Genomic DNA, 26,455 nt, shown 5'->3' with positions numbered 1-26,455 from the left:
TGCCTGAAGTGAATGGTAAGTATGCTCAAGTTTTACAAAGGCTGGTGTATGTCCGCTTTCCACTGATGAAGTGGTGAACTAATTAATAAATTTGCACTGCTCATCTTGAAGTACAAGATGGTATATTCCTGAGATACCATGCAGGGGGGATTTGGCTGGTGCCTTTCCCTGTGTGATTCATGAGCGACTCTGGGAGCATTCATGCAATCTAGCTGGGTGTTGGGTCTCCACACGTAGTTGTGCTGAGTGATCACAGTGCCTGGAGGGGTTTGTTGCTTGTCACTAGCAAGGCATTGAGAGAGACAGCCCAGGGTGGAGAGAGTTCAGGGGGCACAGTGGTCCCACAGTCCCAGGCTGCATCCCAGGGATCCCATCACAGATGCTTCCATAGTTAGGTCGACGTAAGCTGCCTTGCATTGACCTAACCCTGTAGTGCAGACCAGGCCTTAGTATCTGAGTGGCTTAATGTGTTTATCCTCAATGCCCGTCAGGCAAAGCAGTGCTATTATCCCCATTGTTCAGATGGGGACCTGGGGCCCACAGAGACCAAGTGACCTGCCCAAGTCACACCTACATAGCAAAGCCAGGAACTGAACCCAGATCTCCTGAGTCCAGGCTCGCACCTGAACCATCCTTCATGCAGATAGTGACACGGGGTGCATTAATAGCATATTTGGTTCTGAAGTTACTCTCGCTCTTCAGAGTGGGCAAAGAGAAGACAGGTGACAAGCCAGCCTCATTTATACACAAAGTGTTTATTCATAATAAAGTTACATTTTTAAACTAGATTTTTTTCCAATAAATGCAGCAGCATCTTCTTTACAGATACAAGTATTAGTGCTGAAAGTTTGCCGGCGTTACCCTGAACGCAAAGTGCAGCAAGGAATGGGGGTGTGAAGAGATCTGTTTTGTCCCGGTTTAGAAGTCCAACTCCATGAGCAGAGGGGATGAACCCATCACAGAGAAAAGTGCCTGAGAATTTCTGATGTTTCTTGAGACCATCTCGACCCGTGAGACTGCAGCCTTTGTGGACAGACAATGCGGCCATGAAAACTAGCAGCAGGGGCTATGAGGACTTGGCCTCTAACACAAGAGGACCACACGCAGCGAGTCTAACTGCAGAGCTAGAACTGCTGAAGCCGAACGAACCACCACATAACGAGGGAGAGCAGCAGCTAACCCTCCTGCAGGAGGGGGAAGTGGGAAGGGAATTAGCCCTGCTGCACAGAGTGGTGCCACAACTCTGCTGTAGAAATCACAAAGTCTACCAATTGCTGTGTAGATGGATCCCCCGCAAAGCATGCCCTGGAATAGCCTAGTGGCAGGAGCTAGTGGTGTATTATGACAAGAGCAGAGGGAACTAAAGGTGAGTCTTATAAGACAAATTCTGCCTTTAGGCTAGTGCTGAAATCAGCCAATGCAGCATTTGGGCCTGGGCACAACCAGTAGTCTGTTGCCACTCAAGGGTGCATCAAGCAGCTTTACAAGTAGTGAATTGGACTGGCTGGTATTAGCAGAGGAGATGTCTAACCCTGTCAGAATTCCGCATCCCCAACTCCTACTACCAGCCTCCCTATAATGCAGAAGAACCATCCAAGAGATGGAGCTACAAATTATTCCTTTCCTCAAGTCAGCAAGCAGAGGGCAAAGTTTAAACACCGAGCAGAACTTGATCTGAGCTAGCCAGGGAGAAAGCTGGCTGTGTCTTCTGGTTACCCAGCTAAGCATCCACTCCTTGCTCATTCAGGTAGGCCCTGCAGTCAGGGATGCTTGTTTTATGGGCAATACACATCTCCTTTCCCACCTCCACCCTAAGCATTCCTTTTCAGGAAGCAGAGCCCCAGCTGGAGACAGATACCCTTCTATCAATGCAGGCCCACTGCACTCACAGCTTACTCCTGCCCAGGCAGACGGAGAGTATTGATGCTGCCCAGGAGCAGAGTGAGGCTTTAGAAGACCATGTACATAAGAATCCCATGGCCATGAGGATCAGTTGCCATGGGACGGAGCCTCAGCTGGGGAGGCTATGCTCTTTTACGCTTGACTTCAGTGGAAGTACAACACTCTTTACAGCAGCTTAGGGTCTAGGCCCATCTCTCCTCCACCCATCCCTTCTACTCTGTGGTCCTGAGGGCAAAGGTGTAGCTGGTCAGGGGGGCTGAGACCTAGCACTCTCATTCCTACCCCTCCTTGTTGAGTGTCACACTGGCCTACGCTGAAGGCTCAATTTTCAGCATTTATCATTCCCTCTTCTCCAAGGCCTACGAAAGGAGGTAATCAAATATTCCACATCTATTTTAAATAAAGCCTTTACAATACACATTGCACACAAGCGGGTCCTTAGACACCTAGCCCTATTCATAAATACGACACTAAACTCTACATCACTTCATAATAGACAGATCCAGTAGGTAGCTTATACAGTACAATGCAGAGGGAGGCTTGTAACTAAGTCTTCCTGCTGCTAAGTCCCGACAGACTTTATTCAGCCCCTATGGCAACCCTTCCACAGACTTCAATAGAAACGGTCTTCCTAGAGGGCTGCAGAGGGCCAGTAGGGTTAGTAGTTGAAGACACATCCTGATGACCGTGCCCCAGCCAAGAGGCACATAGAAGCAGAACAACTTGTGCTGTAGCATCACGGATTTGGTTTGCAAGGGACAATCCTCCGCTTTGAACTGTAGAAATCTGGAGGGAGAAAGAAAAGGAGACTACTGAGCTTGCTCTCAAGTGAGAGCGTGAATGAGCCCTTCCAATAAACTGGCTGGAGGAGCTTTATGAGCAATAAGCATCTGTTTTGGCAAGAGCAATCCAGAGTCATGCTTCAGATTGCCTGTCTGACAGTGAGAAAAGACCCATCTGTGGAGGGTTTTATCAAGTTCCCTTTGACTATCTGGTTGAATGGCAGTGGGACGCTGGTTTCACTTTTATTATCTGCTCCAGTCTTGTGATTTATTGACCTGAAATCTGGGAAATCTGATTTGGATTCCTACCTCTGCCAGCCACCCTGTGTGATGTCATTTGAGATTCCTTTCCCCAGCTGTAGCAAGCAGAGAATCTTGGCCTTCCCTCCACTGTAAGCTCTCCAGGGTAGAGACTGCCTCTTACCACACTAACTGCTTTCTTTACACCTACTGCGGTGAGATCCTGAACTCAGCTGGAGCCTCCAGGCACTGCTGCAGTGTGAACAGGTGAACTGACAGTAAGCGCCAACGCCTGCAGTGACAGGTGCCCTGTGCCACCCCAGAGATAGGACTGGACTGGTCAAGCTGCCTCTGACATTCTGTCTCTTGCTCTGGTAGCCATTAGGGGTACTAGTGAACTAGGGGCAGGACAAGCATTCGTACTTACCTTTTATGCTGGTCTGCTTTCGTTTCAGGTGCCTTGGGGAGCTGGCCTTGCAGGACTCAGAGTCCATCTGTACTGTTTCACTTGAGAGGGCCATGTTAAGATCCTTTGTAGAAATCTTAAGTGCTGGAGAGCTCTGGTTCTTCTCCCCACCATTACCTTTGGAGTGGCTCGGGTCCTGAGAAGGCAGGCAAGCAGGAGACACGTCAGGATAGAGGACTCTCTCCCACTTGAACTTGCCCTCCAGCGGTGTTTCCGTCTCAAAGTCAAAATTCCACCTGCACTGAGCTTCTTCCAGATGTCTCCTCATCAAATCCTGCAAGTCATTCTGGAGCTGCTCATGATCCACCGGGCCAAAGAGGTTTCGGCAGAGCTTCCTGTTGCAGGGGGCCTGCCGCATGTTACTCTGTGACAGAGGCATGTTTCCAGCTGGAAGGAAAATGAGCAACATATGGTTACTGAGCTGCAGTGCAAGTGATCAATAGTTAGGCTACTAAGTGAATTAGTAAATGATCACAGAAGTCCATGGGGTTCAGGCATCTCCTGGGACCACCCCTGGCATGCAGTACTGAGCAATCATTGGCTACATGCATGCCAATGTAATCCATGCAAGGAGCATGCACTTGTCTCCCTCTTGTGGCTGGTTTACATGAGGGTTGAATCTGCTACGGCTTCCCAGCTATAGAACTTAATCCTTGAGCTCAAGTGGTAAGAGCTGATCCATCTAGTGCTCAAAGTCCTAGGTTCAAACCCTGCAGTCAGCCCCGTGGTCCAATAAGAGATATTACCTCACTGTCCTTCTATCTCTAATACCCTGGTACTGACACTGCTACAACAATACTGGATCTCAACTTGGAGGATATTTAAAATCAGAATTGGATCTGAATTCAAGTTTGCATGCGACAGATTCACGTGAGAGCAGCTGGCAAAGCCAACAGGAAATATTAGGTGAATTTCTTAAATCCAAGTACCAGAACATAGCGGCAAGGAACTATGCTTTGAACAAGCTGCATAGAACAAATGCCAAGCGTGTCCATTTTGGTAATACCTTATTGGTAAAACTGTTGGGTAGCCACTGATAAAGACCCTGCTTTGTAGAGGCAAAGAGGAGCCACACTTGGTCTGTAAACAGGAGATGCACCTAAGTGGTAAAGAAAGTTGCCAATTGCCAACAAAAACCCCAGAAGGGTTCTAACCTTCTGCTCTCCCCCTGATGTGGGTATGCAAGGTTATAAAGGAATCCCTTTGCAGCTTGTAATTATGTAAGGAGGCTTGTTTAAAAGGGCAGGATGATATTTTAAAAGCATTCATCTAAGTTTGAGATCATGAATTGATTCCCATAGAGCCTGATGGTCAGATATGCAGAGCACCTGCAGCTTCTACTGACTGCAGTGGTAACAGAGGGTGCTCAGCACAAAATATCCACCCCACAACGGACAGAGGGCAGTCACAATAGGCCCACGAGCAGAAAGCTAGAGCCAAATAAGTTATTAGCAGTCGAACTGGGCAAAATTTTAGCCAAAGCTTTGTGCCAGGAAAAAAAAAAATAATAATGCCGATTTGCATCAACCAAAACAATTCAGGAATTTGACAATTTTGCTAAATAGTTTGAAAAAAGGATTATGAAAATCTAAACATTGAGTTTGAGGTTTACTTTACTGTTATAAACCAACAAAAACGCAACAATGTTGTGGGTTGAACAAAGTGTTTCATTCAACCCAAAATGAATTTGATTCCAGTAATGCAAAAAAGGTTATTTTCACCACTTTAATTAGCAGTGAACGGTTTGCTCAATTCTGCCCGCATACAATCCTTTGGCAGCAACGATTTAGCCTTTATGCTATTAGTCTGGGAGACATTTAGGCACCACGGCAGCTAAAGGCCACATTTGGCTTGTATATCTTGAACCTTAACCTTTAATGGCCTCAGTGCCTATAATATTCTATTGATCCAGCTTGTCCTGTTCTTGCCTTTTCACCCAGAGAGGAAGAGGCTGAGAGATTAAAATAGAACTCAACCTTCATATCGCCTGACAGTTCACACCCTTGTAAACAGTTCAATGGAATGACATCATCGTGAGTCAGTCAAGTTCCAGCATGTCCAAACAAGCCCTGGCAGGTAACAAGTTTCAACTTGCTGCTGCATATGAAAGCAAACACCCACACCCATTAGAATGCCCACTCCTGAGAGATCCGGAGCATTCTCAACACCTACCACTGACTTAAACCGGAGTTGAAGGCCTGGTCTACAGTAGAAAGTGAGGTCGGTTTAACTGCATCAGTCAGGGATGTGAAAAATCCACACCCCTGAGCAGCATAGTTAAACAGACCTAAGTCCCCATATAGACAGTGTTAGGTCGACAGGAGAATTCTTTTGTCAACCTAGCTACGGCCTCTCAGGAAGAGCCTCTCCCATCAGCATAGGTAGTGTCTACACTGAAGTGCTACAGCAGACAAACCTGCAACTACTCAGCACCTCACAGGATCCGTGTGCCACAAAACTGCACAATCTCGCATTAAGACCAATGCTTCATCCTCCGCTCCTGATTGTGTGTGTTGGAAGCCGCTGAGTGTGGATGACACATGGCTGGTCTTTACTTTCAATTTCCTGAATAGTCAGTTTGATGACCTGAAGAACCATTGAAGTCATTTTCATTTCCTTTCATACAATGAAGCTTTCTTGTAAGTCACATTAAATTCTGCTACAGAACCCTGCAGACTTGAACAAGCAGCTGATACAGAGCAATGTTTGTGGTCACCAGTGGGTGCCAGGGCAGTGCTGATCCAAGAGTGCAGCTCTTGGCAAGAGCTTCAGGTAAGCAAAAGGCAACTTGTCACTGGCTCTGCTCATCCTGAACCCTCTAAGAAACAGGGATCATTGCTTCCCTAAGCCAGTTTCTTACAGGTGGCAGGATCTCAATAGGAAATTAAGTTGGGTGCAGTGATCAAGTCAATTGCACTCAGAGTGCAGGGAGCCTGCTGCGTGACCTGGGCAAGTCACCTGCTCTGCCTTACAAGTCCCAAAGTGACTTGAGAGACTGGCCTAGCACAAGGAATATAGGGGGAGGTTTAATTACAGTAAGATTTTGGGGATCCTTTGAAGAGCACATTATGTTCAAGCTAAACATCCAGGTCTTCAGCCACATCAGGATTTTTGTTTCAAGAGAGACAGCAGAGAGGAGATCCTGGAAGCAAGTGAACTTGACAGCAGGATTTTTGGGCTCAATGCAGCCCCTTCCTTCCCATACACCCAAGTTGGGGGAAAGAAATTCTAGGGGCAAAAAGAGCAGCAGCAAGGGGACAAGTTTTAAAGTCCATCTGTCTGCAGCCCATTTATTGCCAATCTCTGGAACAATCTGGGGCTTGGTCTCATTAATATTGCAGTTTCTAGGCAAAGCATGTCTGGAGAGGGAGGAAGTGGAACTATTTTGGGTCATTTGCAGGCTTCACTTTCCTTACTTGTGAGCTCCATGGCTCTATTGCTCCTGTCAACCATCTTAACCTAGATTACAATAAATTAAAGTAGCTTTACCTGAATAGCCACGTTAAGCAATAACTGGGATGCCAGAGACAGATTTTTACACCAGACATGCAAGTGTTCAGTGTATTAACAGTGTACCACTTTGCCCACCAGGGGGTGTTTGTCACCCAGGAATAAACATCTTCCCACCTTTCACTACAGTAGCCTCCTGGGGTTTCCATTTCTTGTAGAGTGCGGGATTATTTGCAATCAGAGTGAAACCTAGCGAGCAGGCCCAGTCAGACTGCCAGAATGACACATCCTGGGACAGGCAGAGTGACATGTCTAGGGAAGGCTGGGATTACATCATCTTGGACCAGCCAAGCAGCCGATGAGTACCAGCAGGTGATGAATAATATTGTGAAATATCCCTTTAGACACAGACACTCAATCCACAAACAGTATTTACACCTATTACAACTATTCAAAACGAACTCAAGCAGTTGCAAACTGGATGGCAGATCAGCGATAGGACTGAGCAGAGGAGAACTTGGCCATCCCTACAGCTATGTGGGCCGCTTCCGCTGCTGTCCCGTCGGGCTCTGCAGTTTGCAGCAGCCAGTGGCCAGCAGAGACTCTCGCAGCTCTTATCAGCCTGATCCTTCTGTTCCTAGGAAGTGCCCGGGGACACGGAGTTCCAGCGGAGCGCGACAGTCCCCGATCAGGGCGGTGCTGACGCAGCCACCCAGCCGGGCTGGGAACGGCTTTGCCCAGTGCGCTCCCTGCCCGGTGCGTTGTTACATGGCTCTTCCTGGACGTGTTTAGACCAAAGTTTCAGGGAAGTCCCAGCCCGACGTGCGCTTGGAAGTGACTCGCGAGCCCGCGCAATAGGGCAGGTCTCTTACATCACAGCGAGCGTGTGACTATTACTAACCGCTGGCCGCCCAGACATGCCCAGGCAGCGCCCCGCTCCATTGGCCAGCCCGGGCTGCCGACTCCGCAGCGCCCCCCGCTGTCGGGCCTGGCGAACGCTCAGTCCCCGGGCCGGGCCGGGCGTTCCTACCAGCTGGCGTCATGTATATGAGTGTCACACGCCATGGCACCGCGTCCAATCGCCCGCCCGCTCCTGACACCCCCGGCAGCCAGCCCTGCCTCCGGGCCCGCGGCTTCCACAGCCCCCTCTGGCCGCGATGCGCCCCGCGCCCCGAAAGCGAAACGGCTCCCCATCGGGCCCCCCCGGCGGGCTCGGGGGCCGTTCTGGGGGCTGGGGAGATCGGTTGTCTCTGCCGCCGTCATCAGTGGCCGAGGGTCTAATCCAACATGCGCCACACTCGCCCCTTCCCCGAGGCTTCGCCTCGCTGCGCTTCGGAAGGAGACGTGTAAACCCAAATGACAGCTCGCGTGTGTGCGCTCTCAGATCGGCCTGGCCGGGCTAGTGGCCGGGGGTCCGCAGCAAGGGGCGCCCCCAGTTCTAGCCCTATAGGGTCATTGGGAATCCCAGCCCTTCCAGTACAGAGACTATCTCGGTTCCCAGCCCAGCGGCGCGTTAAGGGCATTGCTCCGGGGATCTTCGCATCCTCCGTGAGCGACTAGCGGAGAGACCAGCCCACCGATCAGTGCGGGCTCGGGAGGGGGGCCCGTGAAGGGAGTGGGAGACTCCCCAGCAAGCGAAACCGATAGAGGCAGAGCAGCTTGGGATGGAGGAGGAAGAAAACCCCACCAGCAGCCGGGAGGGAGAGACTAGTAGCCCGGGAGCCTCTGCCCACTAGGGAAGCGGGGTCTCTGCTCAGCCTCGCTTCCCGGGAAGCCCCCCGTGACCCCGGTCGGTGCGGGGCAGCAGCAGGCGGCTCCCGGTCGGTATCTCTCTGGATGGCTGGGCTTAGCCTAGGGCACTCCAGAGTGGGGCCCCTCCGACTCCCCTTTAGCTAAGGTCAGAGCCCGCGCAGGTGTCGAGAAGCGGGGCGGGATCCCCGGTACCTGGGGGCCACGGAGCAGTGAAGTCGCATCCTCTCTCATCGGTCCAGAATTGGGCTCCCCATCGAAGGGGGGCGGCACTGATCGTGCGCGAATCCACCCTCCAGAGGGGGGCGAGGAGACTCGGGGACAGATACCCGGCGGGGGAGGTGACGCAGGGACTTACCCCAAAGGGCACGGGGACAAAGACACCCCCGATACCCCGGCCGCAGCCCCTCTCACCTCGCGTCCAGCCACCGTCTCCCAGCACAGCTCGGCTCGGCTCGGCTCGGTCTCTGCCTGCTACTGCGTCTCTCCAAACCTCTGGCAGCAGCTCTGAGCGCTGCGCCTGACTGCCAGCCTGATATAGCCGGGCGGAACGCTCCGCCCCCGGCCCTCCCTACCTGCCCCGCACAGCTGAGCTCACCCCCCGCGCAGCCCGGGACTCCCACGGCGCTGCTCCGGGCCGGGCTCTGCTGCCCAGCTCCTTAGCCCTGGGCTGGAGAGAGCCTGGCGGCCACTCGCGCTGGCGATGCGGCGACCCACTCCGCTGGGGGCGGAATTAACCCCCGCGGCCCGGCCTGGCCCTGCCCGCTCCGAGCTCTGCGTCCATGGGCGCGGGAGAAGCACCTGGACCTCTCGGGTCAGGTGCCAGCAGGCGGCGGAGCAGCCGCTGCCCTAGAAGGGAAGGTCCCGATCCCATTGCCAGCTCCCTAGGCCAGCCAGGGTATCCGTACCGCAGGCTGTTCCAATCCACAGGATTACAGGTGAGCTGCCCGACAAGCCCCGGCTCTGCTAATGTCACCCCTTTGGCAAATCTGGCCATAGGGTTTGTTAACCCTTTCCCCGATGGCTGGTTACCCCTCATTTGTGATTTCAGATCTACCGTCTTTATAGTTCACTGGTAAGCATTTCCAGCCAGACTTTGCTCTTAGCAACAGTAGTGCTGCCCACCTCCCAGTTAATACAAATAAGGACTTCCCTGGGGCTTCACTGGTTTGACTGGGGGGCGGGGGAAATTGATTCCTGTAATAGGATTTCCATACAAGAGCAGACCATCGGTCCATTTAGTTCAATCCCCTACTTTTAGAAGTGGCTACCATATCTGCTGCTTCAGAGCAAAGCCAGAAAGCAACTACCTCTCCATGGCCCAGATCCTCAAGGGTATGTAGGCACCTAACTTCTGTTACAATACATGGAAATTAGGCTCTTAAATACCTTTGGAAGATCTGGGGCCATGCTCCTAACAAGTTGCCTAATGTTGCATATTGGGGAGAAAGGAAGATGGCAGGAGAAAGATTCCTTCCTGATCTCTGCAGTGATCAGTTTATATCCTGAAGCATGAGATTTGGCTTCCCCTAATCTCAGGGCTTGTCCACACTGGGGTCATTAGCCACGGTGTAGCTGCATCACTGCAAACCCCACATGTAAATGCAGGGTAAACTCACTGGTGCAACTTAGTTTTTATACCCGTGCACTGTCCGCATTGGTGGTTTGCAGGGATGCAGCTGCAACTGAGGCCAGCAGCATTTAATATCTACCTTGTGGTCTCTTTTGAATCAGAAATGTAGGTACGTGCTAAAGCATCCATCTAATCTTCTGTTTTCAGGGTGCTCGGCCCCCGCCGTGCCAGCTGAAATCGGGGAGCTGTTGTGTGTTCCTCACTTCTGAAAATCAGGCCTTCAGTGTGCAGCTAGTTGATGGATTTAACCCCTGCCACCACAATGCAAAGTTCCTAGATTTGCAGATTTCAGGCTGGCCTGTTCTAATAGAGAATATGTTTGGGCATGTTCTGCTGGAGGCTGCCTCATGACACAGGGCAGATCTCTCTCCTACAAGTCCCGTTACATAGGATGCAAACACATCCAGGGAGCATGAAATCAGCTGAAAGATGTTATCATCTATGGCACAGAGAGAGGCCCTGAACAGCTGTGATCGGGAGGTGAACTTTCCAAAGTTCAGGGGCTATTTAAACAAAGGGTTTTAGATTGATTCTAGCTTTACTGTAGCAGTGACTAAAGCTTACCCATGGCAGTTGAGTGAACAAACCCGGCTTTCTGGCATGCTCTTATTAAGGTGACCAGATGTCCTGATTTTATAGGGACAGTTGCGATTTTGGGGTCTTTTTCTTATATAGGCTCCTATTACCCCCACCCCCTTCCCGATTTTTCACATTTGCTGTCTGGTCACCCTAGCTCTTATTAACCTGCCCAACTCTGATTTTTCAATTCATGTATTTTAATTAAGTTTGAAAGCAATGGCTACAAATGTACCTTGCGTTTTGCCAGCCACACAATTCAGAGAGAGGCTTTTCAGCCAGAATGGCCTTTACTTTAGATGGAGAACAGCAGCTACCAAGAGAAAGAACAACACTAAAGTCTCCACCATAACTTAGAGAACACAGCGTGTCTCCTCTGACTATATTGAGCTGTGAAAACAAAATGGCTGCCAACCCTGCATGCGAGGAGTGGATTTAGAAACTTCAAGGTCTGTTACACAGAGAGCAAAAGCATAACCATTCCATAGCTAAGACTCAAGTGACACAGTTTATCATCTGTATGCTATTTGCAATTATTAACACTTAGCACAGTGTGGCTGGTTGGCTCCTTTAAGAAGGTGCAGAGGGGGTCCAGTGCACCTGTGATTGATTACCTGCTGCTCAACTGGGCTTAAGGGAAGACACTTGGGCCTTATAAAGGGGGAAGCTGCAATAGAGAGTTAGAAGGTTATAAAAGGGGTTGAGACACCAGGAGAAACAAGATTCTAGCCAGGTAGGGCAGGAAGTGGCCTGCTAAAAGCAGAAAACTGAGTTAGGCTGTGGACTTTATTTTGGACATTGAGTTCTGTTTATATTAATAACACCAACTCTAGGGAGGGGTGTTTGCACAGAGAGAAGCCTCTGTGTGAAGGCTGAGGAGACCTAAAAGAAGGGAAACTGAGGTAAGGTACTGCAGAGTTACCACTGTCCAGAAAGGGGTGCTTGGAAGGTGGCTGATGCTGCTATATCACTGTAGATAAAGAACAGCTACCAAAAAGTGTTTAACTAAATATCTCTCTTTTTTTAAAAAAGGTACAAAAATAAAGAGAACGGAATAATCATACCTGGTGAAATTTTAAGTGGGTATCTCAGTGTAGCAGATGAAAGACAAGACTTCTGTACACAATGCATGGTTAATCTGTGGAACTCATTGCCACAAAAATTGCACTGAGGCCCAGAATGCAGGATTCAAACAAGTATGAGACTTCCTGCTTAAGGGCATACATAAACCCGTCAGTTACTAATGTAGCTAGGAAGAGGCTTTCCCTCTGGGTAAGCTATTCCATAATTGTCCGCTACAGAGTTTATACCTGGTTCTGAAGAATGTGATGTTGGCTGTTATCAGAGACAGGATCCTGGATGGACCAAATGGCAGCTACTTCATTAGAAGGTATTGGAGCAATGATTCCCCTTCATCTGTGCGAGCGTCTCTACTCTCTATGACACAGCTACATTGTGGTTAATGACCTCACAAATCATATTCTGGGAGCCACTCGTTCTGATGCTGCAGCTGCGGAATTTACCCCTGGCCTGGGGCCCCAAGGAAAACGGTTTCCTTGTTATGCCCAGCTCTCGCTCTGCCAAACAGAGCAGGGAGATTGTGCTGGTTGTGGGGGAGGCAGGGGCTTGCATTCTGTGGGATGCTAATTCTCTCCTTGGTACCCCTGGATGCTACATGCTAGTACTGGATACTTCAGGGTGCAGAAGATTCAGCAGCAGTGGTATATGCATTGGGAACATTGAGAATCAGAAACCCTTAGGGAATTGACTATTACATTGTCTTCGTTTTCCTATTGATATAATGAAAATCTAGCCAGGCCTCATTGTCAGAGGTGTGGAGCACCCTTAGCTCCTGCTGACCCCAGTGGACGGTGGAGCTGCCCAGCACCTCTGCAGATCAGCTCATAAGGAGAGAAGACCTGCTGTCTGGCTAACCACAGAACAGGCTGCAAGGATCCCCTGCCATAGGTCCCAAAGCCTTCTTGCCATCATAGAAGAATAACCCAGGAAGGCCTTTTTCTTTAAAAGGCCCAGTAACTGTTAGCACACAGGAGAGGCAAAGAGAAGAATGTGCTGATTTTGACAATGCTTTTCAGATCTTGGCTGCCTACATAGGGCTCGGGGTCAGATTTTTCAACGGAACTCGGGCCCAGATCCTCAAAGGTATTTTAGGCTCCCCTTGAAATCAATGGGAATTCGTTGCCTAAATACCTTTTGAGGCTCTGGGCCTCAGCCCCCACAACTGAGGGCAGATTTTCCAAAGTGCCCAGGAACAAAGTGCTCCCCAAACTTGAGTTCAATGCTGCGTTTAACCATGGGCTGAAGTGTCCTCTTCTTTCTGCCCTAACTGGCTCGTCGAATTACTGTGTGCTGCTAAACAACTGCTGCGCTCCCCATCAGAGGTGGCCGAGAAGTGAAGAGGTTTATAGCTGTGGTTATTAGTTGCTGCTTGTAAAAAAATTTTGGCGTCTTCTAGGATCTTACTGTCCCCTCTCTCCCAGCTTTCTCTGTGGATGCTGTCTATAGAGACAGATGAATTTTAAGACCAGAAACGTTTATGATCATCTAGTCTGATTTCCTGCATGACACAGGCCAGAAATTGCCCCCCAGTGATTACTGCACTAATCTTTTAATAGCTTCATAGTTCAAGGCCAGAAGGGACCATTAGATTATCTCATCTGACTTCCTGTATATCACAGGCCCCATTAAATTTCACCTACATTCCCCTCTGTTGATCCCACTACCATATCTGACCTAAGCATACCTTCCCGTTTTGGTTTGAAGACTCCGAGAGATGGAGAATCCACCACTTCCCTTGTAATTAAAGGGGGCCTAGCCATACCCCCACATCCATGGAATTTGAATGACTCTCAGAAGCAACAGACACAGCTCTGAGCTGCTTATCCCGTGAGCTCTCCCTGAGGTCCTCCATATCTTTACAGCCCCCTTTCCCACTGTCACTGGTGGTTATTTTGCTGAGTTACATACAGACTGTCTACTCAGAGGGGTAGGGATGTAGCTGTCTGCGCGTAGCCAGCTCTTGTGATTTTTATCATGAGCCTCTTACTAACTGGTGGCCCCGGAGTCCAATGGTTGTATGAGAATCTTTTTTCATCTTAAAAAAGAAAGTTTCTAGCCTTTCTGTCTTGGGAGAAGCATTTGAAAATATGACCCCTGAAAGCTCAGAAGGCCAAAAACCTCCAAACCTGTAAATGTATTGTTTAATATCTCATGATTTTTAAACTTAACTCGTGATTCTGGGGGGACTGAGCCATGATTTTTGGATGCTTGGTGTTGGCACCACTGTTATATAAAGAACAATCATATTAATTCTTTGACCGATGTTTTTCTTTACGCTCTGTGTTCGTTACTCTAACGAGTATTTAGCCTCAAGCTGATCAGGTTATGGAAGTCGCTCCAGACTTATAGGCAAATACAGAAGCCTGGGACTTGATCACTGAAGGCAGTGTCCATGAGTCACCTACTGCTCATCAGTGAAACAGTGTTGGACTCACAGCAGAGTCTAGCTGTAAAACATGCCTGAACTTATTTCCTCTAAAGCCCAGTTTCATTCCCTTCCAGAAACATGTGTGGCAGCTCCCAAACATCTCATTGGGCAGCGTGGACAGGAGTCCAAGGAATGCTGGACTTCCATTCGAAATTGACTTGGATCCAGATCTGAAACATAAGGCAGAGGGGCTTTAAAGGGGAGAGGGGCTTAGGGCTGTAAAATTCACATGAAGGTTCCAGACACCCTGAGATTCAGTTGGTTTGGGGCTGGGCTTTTGGTTCAGCCCCTCTCTAGTAGAGAGAGAAGCCAGGTCTATGCTAGAATTGCTTTGCAGATCTAGCTATACCATTATAATATACTGGCAAAATGAGCCCACTGTGGATGCAGCTATACCAGCAAAACGAGTGCTTTTGCCAGCCTAGCTTATTCCAGCCGCCCTGAGGGAAACCTGATAGGTATAACTGCATCTGCATTGGGAGCTTTGGCTGGCACAGCTCTCCCAATCACTAATCCCACCCCTGACGGACCTAGCTATGCTGGCAGAAGTCTGTATTTGAGACCTGGCCATGCAGGCTGGAATCTCTACTGCTTTGCATGTTGTGGAGTCATTTACCTCTGTGCAAAGTGGGGATAATACTCTCCCAGGACAGAATTGAAGGCCAGATCCTCAGCTGGGGTAAATCAGTGTAACTCAATTTAAGCCAATGGACCAACACCAGCGTAAGCAGAGAGAGAATCTGGTCCCTAGTATTTTAGGGGTGATGATATTGGATGGAAGGCAGAGAGAAGAATCACACCCTGTGTCTTAGGTCCCCTCTGAACTGTAGCAATGACTATTTTTAAGCTTGCATGTACATACATGTCTGTACATTTAAGGACTTTAAGGCTGATTTTTGCCTGAATACAAGATGTCATTAATATGTAACAATTGGATAACTTGGAGTGTCCCCAGGCTAAATCCTGCCTGCATTGACTATGAAAACTAACTGATCCTCAAGTCCTCGTCCGCTTTTCTCAATGGGAGTTTCTCTTGAGTGAGGACTGCAGGATCGGGCCTTCATCTTCAAAGCAGAGTGCAGAAAAGGCACTTTTTTTTTTTTTTTTTGGCATTCGACTAGTTAAGGACTTGATCCTGTAGAAAGCTCTGTTTCCATGCTCAGCAGCTTACAGGATTCATACCTCTCTCTAGTAACAGCAGGAGGCTGGCTGGGTTTTTTTCCTGAAACAGACTGTACGTGGCAGAATATAGTTATGGTCTAGTTTGCCTATCCCCCTGCATCTTTTCATCCCTCATGCCTGTACAAAATAGGTGTCAAATGCTACCAGATCAGATGGGCAGTGTTAGACATCTGCTTTGCACAGGTATAAATGGCCGCACAAGGGGCCAATCCATGAATATTCAGGCTCTTAAAATCTATTCAGCAAGATTAAAAATCTCCAACATTTTCCATTCTCCTGGCTAATGAGCTTTTTTTTTTTTTTTTTTTTTTTTAAACGTAGGAAATGTGAACACTCTTAATGAAACTCTCATGCTCCAGCAAAAGTCTTAAATGAATCCAGTGTTCAGCTGAATGGCATTTATAACTGAGCGAAGAATGTTTTCCCATCAGCTCTTTGAAGTACCCTATTAAGTGATTTTATACTAATAGGATTTTCCCAGGAAAGAAGACACAAATGACAAAACGCTGAATGCTTGATTAACTCTGCCCCTAAAAGAACTTGGATCGTGGTAATTGACTCTTTCCCTGCCATATTCAGCTATTGTTTGCTCCATTTATGAAGGCATGTTGATGAGACACCAAACCCAGTAGAGTGTAAACAGAATCCTGCCAAGCACAGATGGTTGTGTGAGGCATTCTCTAAAGCAAGGCCTTTGGGTTACTGGAAATATTGCTGGATCCAGAGAGTCTGGAGTATGAATTGTTCATTTCATTTGCCGCCTAACTCATTTCCACCCGAGATCGGTTTTGAGGCTCATTCATAGTCATTAACGTAATTGCTTCAGGAACTGTCCAGGGGGAGCTACGGAGACTCTTTGGCTGGTAGAAAAGAATCTCATTGTTATGAGGTCCTGAAATCAGGCTGCAGGAAGTACCTGTAGGGTTTTAATCTTTTATTTTGATTTTACTAATTCATACCGTTTGCCACAGTCAGAGAGAAAACCATGCCTATGCAAAATGCACTGCACCTGCCTGAGGCACCTGCTGTGGGAGTGGCAGCTGGGATCAGATGTCTGAGCCTCGGAACAGTTGCAAAATGTCTTCAATCTCTCTGCCTCCAGATCACTGCCAAAGCTTTATGGGCCTGCTACAGGGTGACTGGCCCCTTCAAGAGGGAGTGGGATCCAGTGCACCTGTGACTGATTACTCGCTGCTTAAGGGAGAAGGCAACTAGGCCTTATAAAGAGGGAGACTCCAGCAGGGGAAGGAGAGCCACTGACCTCTCAACCTAGAGACGAAGCGGGAGAAGACTGGGAGCTTGTGGGAAAGACCGAGCTAGAGCAGAACTGCAGGGCAGTAAAAGATGATTCCTGCAAGGTAGGGTGGGGAAGGATGAAATTTGGACTTTATTTTGATTGGAACAGTTTATGATGATAAACCCATGTACTGTGTGGAGTTTTTAAGGAACCCAAGAAGGGAAATGAAAGCAGGGCGATGAAGAGACAACCCAGGCTCAGAGGAGGCACTCATGTGCCCAGTTACAGGGCTCAGTCTGGCCTGGTGCTAAGCACCCTCAGCTCCCACCTGAATCAAGAGGAATTGAAAGTGCTCAGCACCTCATAAGATTGGGCCCCAAAACACAGATCTGGGGCCTGGCTCTTACCCCAGGGTTGATCCATCGGTTTAGATGGATTTACCTTGGATTTACTCCAGTGTAACTGACAGGAGGCAGCCTTTGGAGCTCAGCAGGTAAAAAGATTCTGCTGTTCAAAAACTGAACTGAAATGAAAATTTCTGATTAAAAATACTTTGTCTAAAATGAAAATTGTTTTTGTCAAAACCCTATTTTTTTATTTATTTTTGTATTTTTATTTTTTTGGGGCAGGAAAAGTTTTCAGTCAAAAAAATGCCAATCTGCTCTACTCATCCACTTTCCTGTCTCCTAACCACAGGAGGGGGTGTGTGAGGTACTTTCATTTCCATGGCCCTTTCAGTTCTGGGCCTCTAGGCTGGGACCATGTCTAAAGGTTTTTGTTTGTGGCTTTGTTGATCTGACCGTTAAGAATGAGTTTAGACCCACTAAGTTGATTTCACACAGCACCACCATTAGAGGGCGAGAACATTTTGGTCACTGGTCCGGATTTACAAAGCTCTTTAGAAAACTAGTTAGGTGCCTCAAATTGAAGGCCAATGGGAGTTAGGGTATGTCTACACTACGGGATTAATCCAAATTTATATAATTCAGATTTGAAAAACAGGTTGTATAAAGTCGAAATGTATGCGGCCACACTAAGCACATTAATTCGGTGGTGTGCGTCCAAGTACCGGGGCTAGCGTCGATTTCTGCACCGTTGCACTGTGGGTAGCTATCCCATAGCTATCCCATAGTTCCCGCAGTCTCCCGCGCCCATTGGGATTGTGGGTTAAGATCCCAGTGCCTGATGGGACAAAAAACATCGTCGCAGGTGGTTCTGGGTACAGCCTCACCTCCTCCCTCCCTCCTCCCTCCCTCCCTCCCTGCATGAAAGCAACGGACGGCAGACAACCATTTTCGCACCTTTTTTCCTGGGTGGGTGAACACTGCAGACTCCATACCACGGCAAGCATGGAGCCCGCTGAGCTCAAGACAGCAGTCATGAACATTGTAAACACCTCGCGCGTTCTCGTGGAGTTTATGCTCAGCCAGGACCAGAAAAACGAGGCGAGGAGGCAGCGGCGGCGGCAGCGCAGCGACAAGCATGATGAGGACATTGACATGGACATGGACACGGACACGGATACAGAATTCTGTGAAACCACGGGCCCCGGTGCTTTGGAGATCATGTTGTTAATGGGGCAGATTCTATCCATGGAACGCCGATTCTGGGCAAGGGAAACAAGCACAGACTGGTGGGACCGCATAGTGTTGCAGGTGTGGGACGATTCCCAGTGGCTGCGGAACTTTCGCATGCGTAAGGGCACTTTCATGGAACTTTGTGACTTGCTGTCCCCTGCCCTGAAACGCCAGAATACCAAGATGAGAGCAGCCCTCACAGTTGAGAAGCGCGTGGCGATAGCCCTGTGGAAGCTTGCAAGGCCAGACAGCTACCGGTCAGTCGGGAATCAATTTGGAGTAGGCAAATCTACTGTGGGGGCTGCTGTGATGCAAGTAGCCAAAGCAATCACTCAGGTGCTGCTACGAAAGTTAGTGACTCTGGGAAATGTGCAGGCCATAGTGGATGGTTTTGCTGCAATGGGATTCCCTAACTGTGGTGGGGCGATAGACGGAACCCATATCCCTATCTTGGCACCGGAGCACCAAGCCACCGAGTACATAAACCGCAAGGGGTACTTTACAATGGTGCTGCAAGCACTTGTGGATCACAAGGGACGTTTCACCAACATCAACGCGGGCTGGGCGGGAAGGGTTCATGACGCTCGCGTCTTCAGGAACACTACTCTGTTTAAAGGGCTGCAGCAAGGGACTTACTTTCTGGACCAGAAAATAACCGTTGGGGATGTTGAAATGCCAATAGTTATTCTTGGGGACCCAGCCTACCCCTTAATGCCATGGCTCATGAAGCCGTACACAGGCAGCCTGGACAGGAGTCAGGAGCTGTTTAACTACAGGCTAAGCAAGTGCAGAATGGTGGTAGAATGTGCATTTGGCCGTTTAAAAGGTCGCTGGCGATCATTATTGACTCGCTCTGACCTCAGCCAAAGAAATCTCCCCATTGTTATTTCTGCTTGCTGTGTGCTCCACAATCTCTGTGAAAGTAAGGGGGAGACCTTTATGGTGGAGTGGGAGGCTGAGGCAAATCGCCTGGCTGCTGATTACGCGCAGCCAGACACCAGGGCGATTAGAAGAGCACACCAGGAAGCGCTGTGCATCAGAGAAGCTTTAAAAACCAGTTTCATGACTGGCCAGGCTACAGTGTGAAATATCTGTTTGTTTCTCCTTCATGAAAACCCGCCCCCTTTATTGACTGATTTTCTGTAAGGAACCCACCCTCTCCCTTCCCCCAGCTTTCTTTCAAACCAAATAAAGTCACTATCATTTAAAAATCATTTATTCTTTATTAATAGATTAGAAAAAGAGGGAGGGAACCCGGGTGGTATTTGGGAGGAGGATTGCTGGGAAGGAAAAAGCCACAAAGAAAAGGTTAAAAAAATGACAGCCTTTTGCTTGGGCTGTCTACTGGGATGGAATGGGAAGGTGTACGGAGCCTCCCCCCCCCGCGTTCTTACACGTCTGGGTGAGGAGGATACGGAACATGGGGAGGGGGGAGGGTGGAACAGGGGCTGAAGCGGCAGTCTGTTTTCCAGCAGCCGTTCCTGAAGCTCCACCAGACGCCGGAGCATGTCTGTTTGCTCACGCAGCAGCCCCAGCGTTGCATCCTGCCTCCTCTGATCTTCCTGCCGCCACCTCTCATCTCGAGCGTCCCTCCTGTCCTCACGTTCACTGGCTTCTTTCCTATACTTTGAAACTGTTTCCTTCCACTCATTCAGATGGGCTCTGTCACTGCGGCTGGATTCCATAATTTCAGAAAACATCTCGTCTCGCGTTCTCTTCTTACGACGCCTTATCTGTGATAACCTTCGGGATGGAGGAGGGAGGCTTGAGGAATTTGCAGCTGCTGTAGGGAGGGGAAAAAAGAGAGAATTGTTTAAAAAGCTACATTTTGCAGAACAATGCTTATACTCTTTCACGGTGACCAACACTATTCACATTACATAGCACATGTGATTTCTGTGCAAGGTCGCATTTTGCCTCTTAATGCTGAGTGCCTGTGGTTTTGCTGCTAGAGATCACAGGTCTGGGCAACAGAATTCGGCTTGCATGCGGCCATGGTAAGCCATTGTCTTACAGCTTCTGCGCCCTCCTTTCCCACATACCAAGCATAGCCTGTAGAGTGCTGCGGTTTTTCTGTTAACATTCAGCAGCAGCAGAAAACAAACTAACCACCCCCCCCTCTCGCCATGAATTCTCTGGGATGATCGCTGTACCCCTCCCCCCCACCGCGTGGCTGGTATCAGGGAAGATCCCTGCAGGCACCAAACTAACCCCCCCCCCCCCGCCGCCGCCCCCCTCCCACCATGAATTCTCTGGGATGATCACGGTACCTCTCCCCCCACCGCGTGGCTGGTAACAGGGAAGATCCCTGCTAGCCAAACGCGAAAAACTCAGGGCCAATTTCCCATCTGCGCTTGGCTAACTGCAGGGAAGGATTTATTTTCCGCCACAGGCAAACAGCCCAGTAGGAACGGCCACCTCTGTCCCCTTAATTAAGTTCCCATATTTCAACCAGGTTACCAGGAGTGATATCACTCTCCTGAGGATTACACAACAAGATAAAGAACGGATGTTGCTTGAATGCCAGCAAACACCGGGACCATACGCTGCCAGGCTTTGTCAGGCAATGATACCAGATGACTTGCTGCAAGCATAGCGTGGTCAAGTGTCCTACCATGGAGGAGGGAATAAGGATGCACTGCCCAGAAACCTTGTGGCAAGGCTTTTGGAGTACCTCCAGGAGAGCTTCATGGAGATGTCCCTGGAGGATTTCCGCTCCATCCCCAGACACGTTAACAGACTTTTCCAGTAGCTGAACTGACCGCGAATGCATCCCAAGTCCTCAGGGCAAAGTAATCATTAAAAACCATTTGCTTTTAAAACAAGTTTTATATTTTAAAAGGTAAACTCACCTGAGGTCCCTTCCATGGGGTCAGAGTCTTGGGTACTGGCTTGGGAGGCTTGGGAGGGTACTTCAGTCAGGGTGAGAAAAAGATCCTGGCTGTTGGGGAGAACGGAGTGCTGTGTGCTCTCTGCAAGCTCATCCTCCTCCTCCTCCTCTCCCCCATCGGCAGAATCCTCAGGCGTTGCTGATGAGACTATCCCCGACCCAGAATCCACGATCACAGGTGGGGTAGTGGTGGCAGCCCCCCCTAGAATTGCATGCAGCTCGGCGTAGAAGCGGCATGTCCGCGGCTCTGACCCGGAGCGACCGTTTGCCTCCTTTGTTTTTTGATAGTCAAGGAGCTCAGACAAGCCTTTCACGCGGCACTGCTCAGAGTCCCTATTGTGGCCTCTCTCCATCATGCCCTTGGAGATTTTTTCAAAAGTTTTTGCATTTCGTCTTTTAGAACGAAGTTCTGCAAGCACTGAATCCTCTCCCCATACAGCGATCAGATCCAGTACCTCCCTCACGGTCCATGCTGGTGCTCTTTTTCGATTATCAGCCTGCATGGTTACCTGTGCTGATGAGCTATCTGTGGTCACCTGTGCTCTCCACGCTGGGCAAACAGGAAATGAAATTCAAATGTTCGCGGGGCTTTTCCTGTCTACCTGGCCAGTGCATCCGAGTTTAGATTGCTGTCCAGAGCGGTCACAGTGATGCACTGTGGGATAGCTCCCGGAGGCCAATACCATCGAATTGCGGCCACACTATCCCTAATTCGAAATGTTAAAATCGATTTTGGCGCTACTCCGCTCGTCGGGGTGGAGTACAGAAATCGATTTAAAGGGCCCTTTACATCGAAATAAATAGCGTCGTTGTGTGGACAGTTGCAGGGTAAATTCGAATTAAAGCTGATAAATCCGAATTAAAGTTGTAGTGTAGACCAGGCCTTAAGCTCCTGATCTTTCTAGGCCCCTTTGTAAATCCTACTAGACACTTTTCTGCATCTTTAGGCAACTAAATAGCTTTGTAAATCTGGCCCAAACTCACCTGGACTGAATTTGAACTGACCACCCAGACACTGATATGCCTTTTTTAACTTAATGTGATCTCCTCATCCATAAAATAGTGTATATTAAAAAATAAAGCCCTCCTGCCCCATACCTCTGTGGGGTAAGGGATGGCATGTGCTTGAAACTTCTGGGCCCAAGGCTGCCACCCTTACTTGCCACAAGTAGCACCTGACTAGGCCAATAGTCCCATTGATCTCAATGGACGAGACTAGGTCTTGGGAGTACATGCCCATAAAGGGAAATGAGGCCAGGGAGAGGAGGCAGTGTTGGGGTTCTAAACCTTGCCACACCCAACCGTGGGCATGCTGGACCAAGTGTGTCTGTCTATTCCCTCTGGCACAAGTGGGCAGAGAAATGGCAGAGCCCTGGTTCTGTCACAGAATCATAGAGCATCAGGGTTGGAAGGGACCTCAGGAGGTCATCTAGTCCAACTCACTGCTCAAAGCAGGACCAATCCCCAGACAGATTTTTGCCCCAATCCCTAAGTGGCCCCCCAAAGGATTGAGCTCACAACCTTGGGTTTAGCAGACCAATGCTCAAACCACTGAGCTATCCCTCCCCCCTGTCTTCAATGTAGCAGCTAGCACAGCTGAGCTGGTGTAGGGAATGTTATAATTCACTGCCAGGATAGGTCAGTAGATTAGTATCTTCCTAGATCAGGGAGGAGGGAATTGTACATCCTGGGGCCACTCTTGGTTGGTGCATCTTAGGCCCTGTCCCTCACTCAGGGTGCATACCCAACACTGCAGTCTAGCCTAATAGTGCTGCTGGAGGTGTATGGTACTAGGGTGGCAAAATGTGGCCTTCCTTGTTTATACACTAGAAGGATGTTTCTATGGTAAGCTGTTGACTCAAGCTTGCTCATGATCTTTGTGGCTTAAAAATAATCACTGATGCCCTGTCCTCCGCCCATGTTAACAAAAGCCCGAGCCTCTCCAGTGCAAGCCACTCCAGTACTGTTTGCAAAGCCTGACTCCTTCACATTATAGACCTCCCTGCAAAACCAAGACGTGGCCAATGCCTGAATAAATAAATGCCCATAATGGTGGCTGGGAATTTCATTGTCCTCTGCTGCCTTCACCCAGTAAGAAAGGGCCTGATCCTACCAGGAACTGAGTGCCTCTTGTGAGTCAACAGGAGATAGAGGCACTGCATGAAGACAGTAGAAAGCAATCAAAGTCCATATGCTAAACCTTACAGGGATAAAATTAACCTGGATGGGAGGGGCCCCCTGCCTCTTTTAAGGACTGTGCAGGGTCTGTACAAGGGGCCCTGAAGGGGATGCACAGGCATCTGTGTGTAGCCATAAGTGCCCAGAAGGCCCCACTGGGGGCAAGTTAGTGGTAGGCCTAGGGAGGGGATCTGTGTTTACTTGATCCATTGGTCTTGGTATGACTGGCATCGGGGGTTGCTCATAGCTGGAAAAGGCACCTGTAGGAGAGGGCTAGACTGTGACTGGCTCTGGGCTGGGGGATCAATTTCACCTTCCCTTCCACACTCCACCCACAGAAAGCTTGAATATTTGGTCTTTGAGAACGGTGACTGCCCATGACTGCAGGGGGCATAGATATTAGCACTCAGGAGTGCCTGGCTCCTAGTTCTGCACTGAGGCCACTAGTTCATGCCTCTGTCTGTAATATAGGGTAACTATCTGCTTGTTTGTACAAATCTTTACCCACATTAAAAGACATACAGGAAACTGACTCTGAGACTAGAGAGAGCCTAGTTTTACATATTGAGATAAATTAGGATATCGGTTACAGCTGTGCAATTCTCATTGGCCCATAGTTTGTCATATGCACACTAACTCTGAGTCCAATCCTGCATCAGAAAATCAACAGGAATTTTGTCATTGACTTCAAAGGAAGCAGGCCCTTGCCCTAGCTATATAAATGAGGGGCTCTCACAGGGTTTGTTATGGGAAGACTTGTCTCAAGGGGCTTGATTCTGCTTTCTTACGACAATGTAAATCAGGAGTATTCCCATTAAAGTCTACAGTCATGCCATTGTAAAAGACATGAGATCAGAACCAGGCCCTTGACTTTTTGTAAGTGTAAAGCACCCAGGGACTGATCCAAAGTGCAGTGAGACCTTTTTTTGGATCAGGCCCCAAACAGGTTTATAATAATCTCACGGAAAGAGCTGATCCATTTAATCTGCCTTAAAATTTGATTTCACTGGAAAGGAAAATGCTACCTTGTATCCACCGGATCCACATTTCTTCCTAGATCACAACCTCCTGGCAGCATTGTTAATGTAACACCAAATAGCGTCTGGATTAGTCAGAAATTAGATGGTATTTTTAACCACCGTTAGGGTCTGAGAAAATCTGAGCAAATGCTAGATCCAAATACTGCACCCCTGCATGGCACTGGCAATATTTCAGTTCCCATAAAGGTGCTCAGGCTAAGAATGATACTGCTTCATTGTGGGTACAGTGCAGCCAGTATGCTCAAGGTAGTTTTCCTATTGTTCCTGTGCTAAGCAGCATGTACATCCTGAGAACTGCATGTGAAAGCAATGTTTTTAATTACAGCTGGCAATCATGATTTCCATCTAGCTGAAAAGTGACACCCACGGGTGACATGTCTCCCCACCCTGATACTGGTGCCACGCCCTGATACCGCCGCTGCTGACGAAATGTCTCCAAGTGCTCTCCAGGCATTTCTCTCTGACTACAAAATGAACAGGAATGTATTGTGTTGAGCACACGCTTTTTGGATGGCATTGACAGTCAGCACAGTGCCCCATGTCATTTATAAATACACTGCAAATGACCAGGGCCAAACTGTTCTTATTTACACATGTGCAACTTAATAGTCTCTACTGGGGTAGCTTGGGTCTAAATAAGAACAGAATTTCAGAGACCTAATTCTGATCCAATTTACAGTGTTGTAAATGAGGAGTAACGCCACTGAATTCTAGAGTTACAAGAGTATACATTTGCCACTTATGGTTGGGTTTTATGTATGGCATCCATCCTGGAATCATCTTGTGCAAAAAATGGTGGCAGCTAAAACTCGCCTGATAGCCTGATCCAAAGCCCACCTACGCTAATAGAAAGACTCCCATTAATTTCAATAGGCTATGGGTCAGATCCTATAGCAGTAGTCTTGTCAACTCCTAAATAATATAAATGATAATGTAGCATATGAATAACTTGGGTACGTTCTGTTCCAGTGTCTCTTTAGTTTGTATTTGCCTGGATCTGGCACAAGATCAGATTGATTCTAAAAGGCATACTTGTTTGGATGGCATTAATAAGCACTGCGTCAATATCCTAGCATGGCAAGAGGGGGCTCTGTGCTGCCCCCGAAGTGCAGTCTTTCAGATGGGACAGCAAACTGAAGCAGTGGCTACTTGTGTCTGTTAAAGGTATCAATGCGCTTTTGACAAGGATTGAGATGTTAATCCTGGTGTCCTGACTAAACTCCAAGTTAAATGATTGCTTTGTTAAATTTCTTCTGTAGTTTAGAGGGGAGAAAATTTTCTTCAGTTTCTTGGCTTATGTTATTTTTCAGTGTTGCGGTGCCATGTTAAACAGGTGGTATGTTTCACCTCAGAGCTAGCTGCATTTATGGGGGAAGTCAATCCCTATATCTAATTTAGCATGAGCACACTGAAAATCTTTAGGGCAGGTCCAGCCCTGCTCTGATGTCTATGTAGGGACGGTAGGGTCAGGCTGATGTTAGTAGGATTTTTTTTTTGCCTTTTCTTTGTTTTCATGAAGTGTCGAAGCTCCTCCTCACCACCCTTTTGGAGGATGTCAAAACAGATTTGAGTTGGCATTGGCTGATGGAGTTTGTGCTGCGATCGTTCATTGGGTCACTAAAACGAGAGCATATTTTATGATGGTGTTTCATGCAGTCCTCACTCTCCAGAAAAACCATGTAACAGAAAGCTCATTAGGCAGAACTTGGCACACATATTCCAGTATTGGCTCTGCAGTCCAGGATAATTAAAGAGGGAGAGCGTGGTAGATGAACAACATCTTTATTTGGCCTTTAAAATATGTCTGCTTTTGAGCTGCTTTGGGTACCACTTAGGCCAGCAGCTGAGGGCATGGAGTTTGGAATGGGATCCTATACTACAGAGATACAGGGGAGGGCCAGAATTTTCAGAAGAGTTCAGTGCTCATAAATGGGGTTAGATTTTCCAAAATACTCCACTTCACTCCCATTTAGACACCAAAATATTTTTTTTTCTAAAGCCACATTTTCATTTGAAGTGTCCTGAGATTGAAGTGTCACACTGGG

At 48.5% G+C, this 26,455-nt stretch overlaps 2 protein-coding genes across 4 annotated transcripts; both read right to left on the bottom strand.

The window, feature by feature from the left end:
* Positions 1-735: 735 nt before the first annotated feature.
* On the bottom strand, positions 736-9,498 carry CDKN1A (cyclin dependent kinase inhibitor 1A). 3 transcript variants are annotated; one of them, XM_005280493.5, is made up of 3 exons: positions 9,004-9,498; positions 3,352-3,777; positions 736-2,688 (listed from the first exon to the last, which is right to left on the bottom strand). In XM_005280493.5, exons 2-3 carry the CDS (start codon positions 3,767-3,769, stop codon positions 2,639-2,641), a joined length of 468 nt encoding a protein of 155 aa, XP_005280550.1. In that variant the 5' UTR covers positions 3,770-3,777; positions 9,004-9,498; the 3' UTR covers positions 736-2,638. The 3 variants fall into 3 exon arrangements, with proteins under 3 accessions (XP_005280550.1, XP_005280551.1, XP_008176469.1); XM_005280494.5 differs by having other exon boundaries at positions 8,948-9,294; XM_008178247.3 differs by lacking the exon at positions 9,004-9,498 and having other exon boundaries at positions 3,352-3,946.
* A 10,015-nt stretch (positions 9,499-19,513) lies between these two features.
* On the bottom strand, positions 19,514-21,839 carry LOC135983397 (uncharacterized). The gene is made up of 2 exons (XM_065595031.1): positions 21,155-21,839; positions 19,514-20,085 (listed from the first exon to the last, which is right to left on the bottom strand). The coding sequence occupies exons 1-2, from the start codon at positions 21,693-21,695 to the stop codon at positions 19,514-19,516; spliced, it is 1,113 nt and encodes a 370-aa protein (XP_065451103.1). The 5' UTR covers positions 21,696-21,839.
* Positions 21,840-26,455: the final 4,616 nt, after the last annotated feature.

This window comes from Chrysemys picta, chromosome 4 (assembly GCF_011386835.1).
Source record: "Chrysemys picta bellii isolate R12L10 chromosome 4, ASM1138683v2, whole genome shotgun sequence".
NCBI classification, from domain to species: Eukaryota; Metazoa; Chordata; order Testudines; family Emydidae; genus Chrysemys; species Chrysemys picta.
This window is presented reverse-complemented; position numbering and strand designations above follow the sequence as displayed.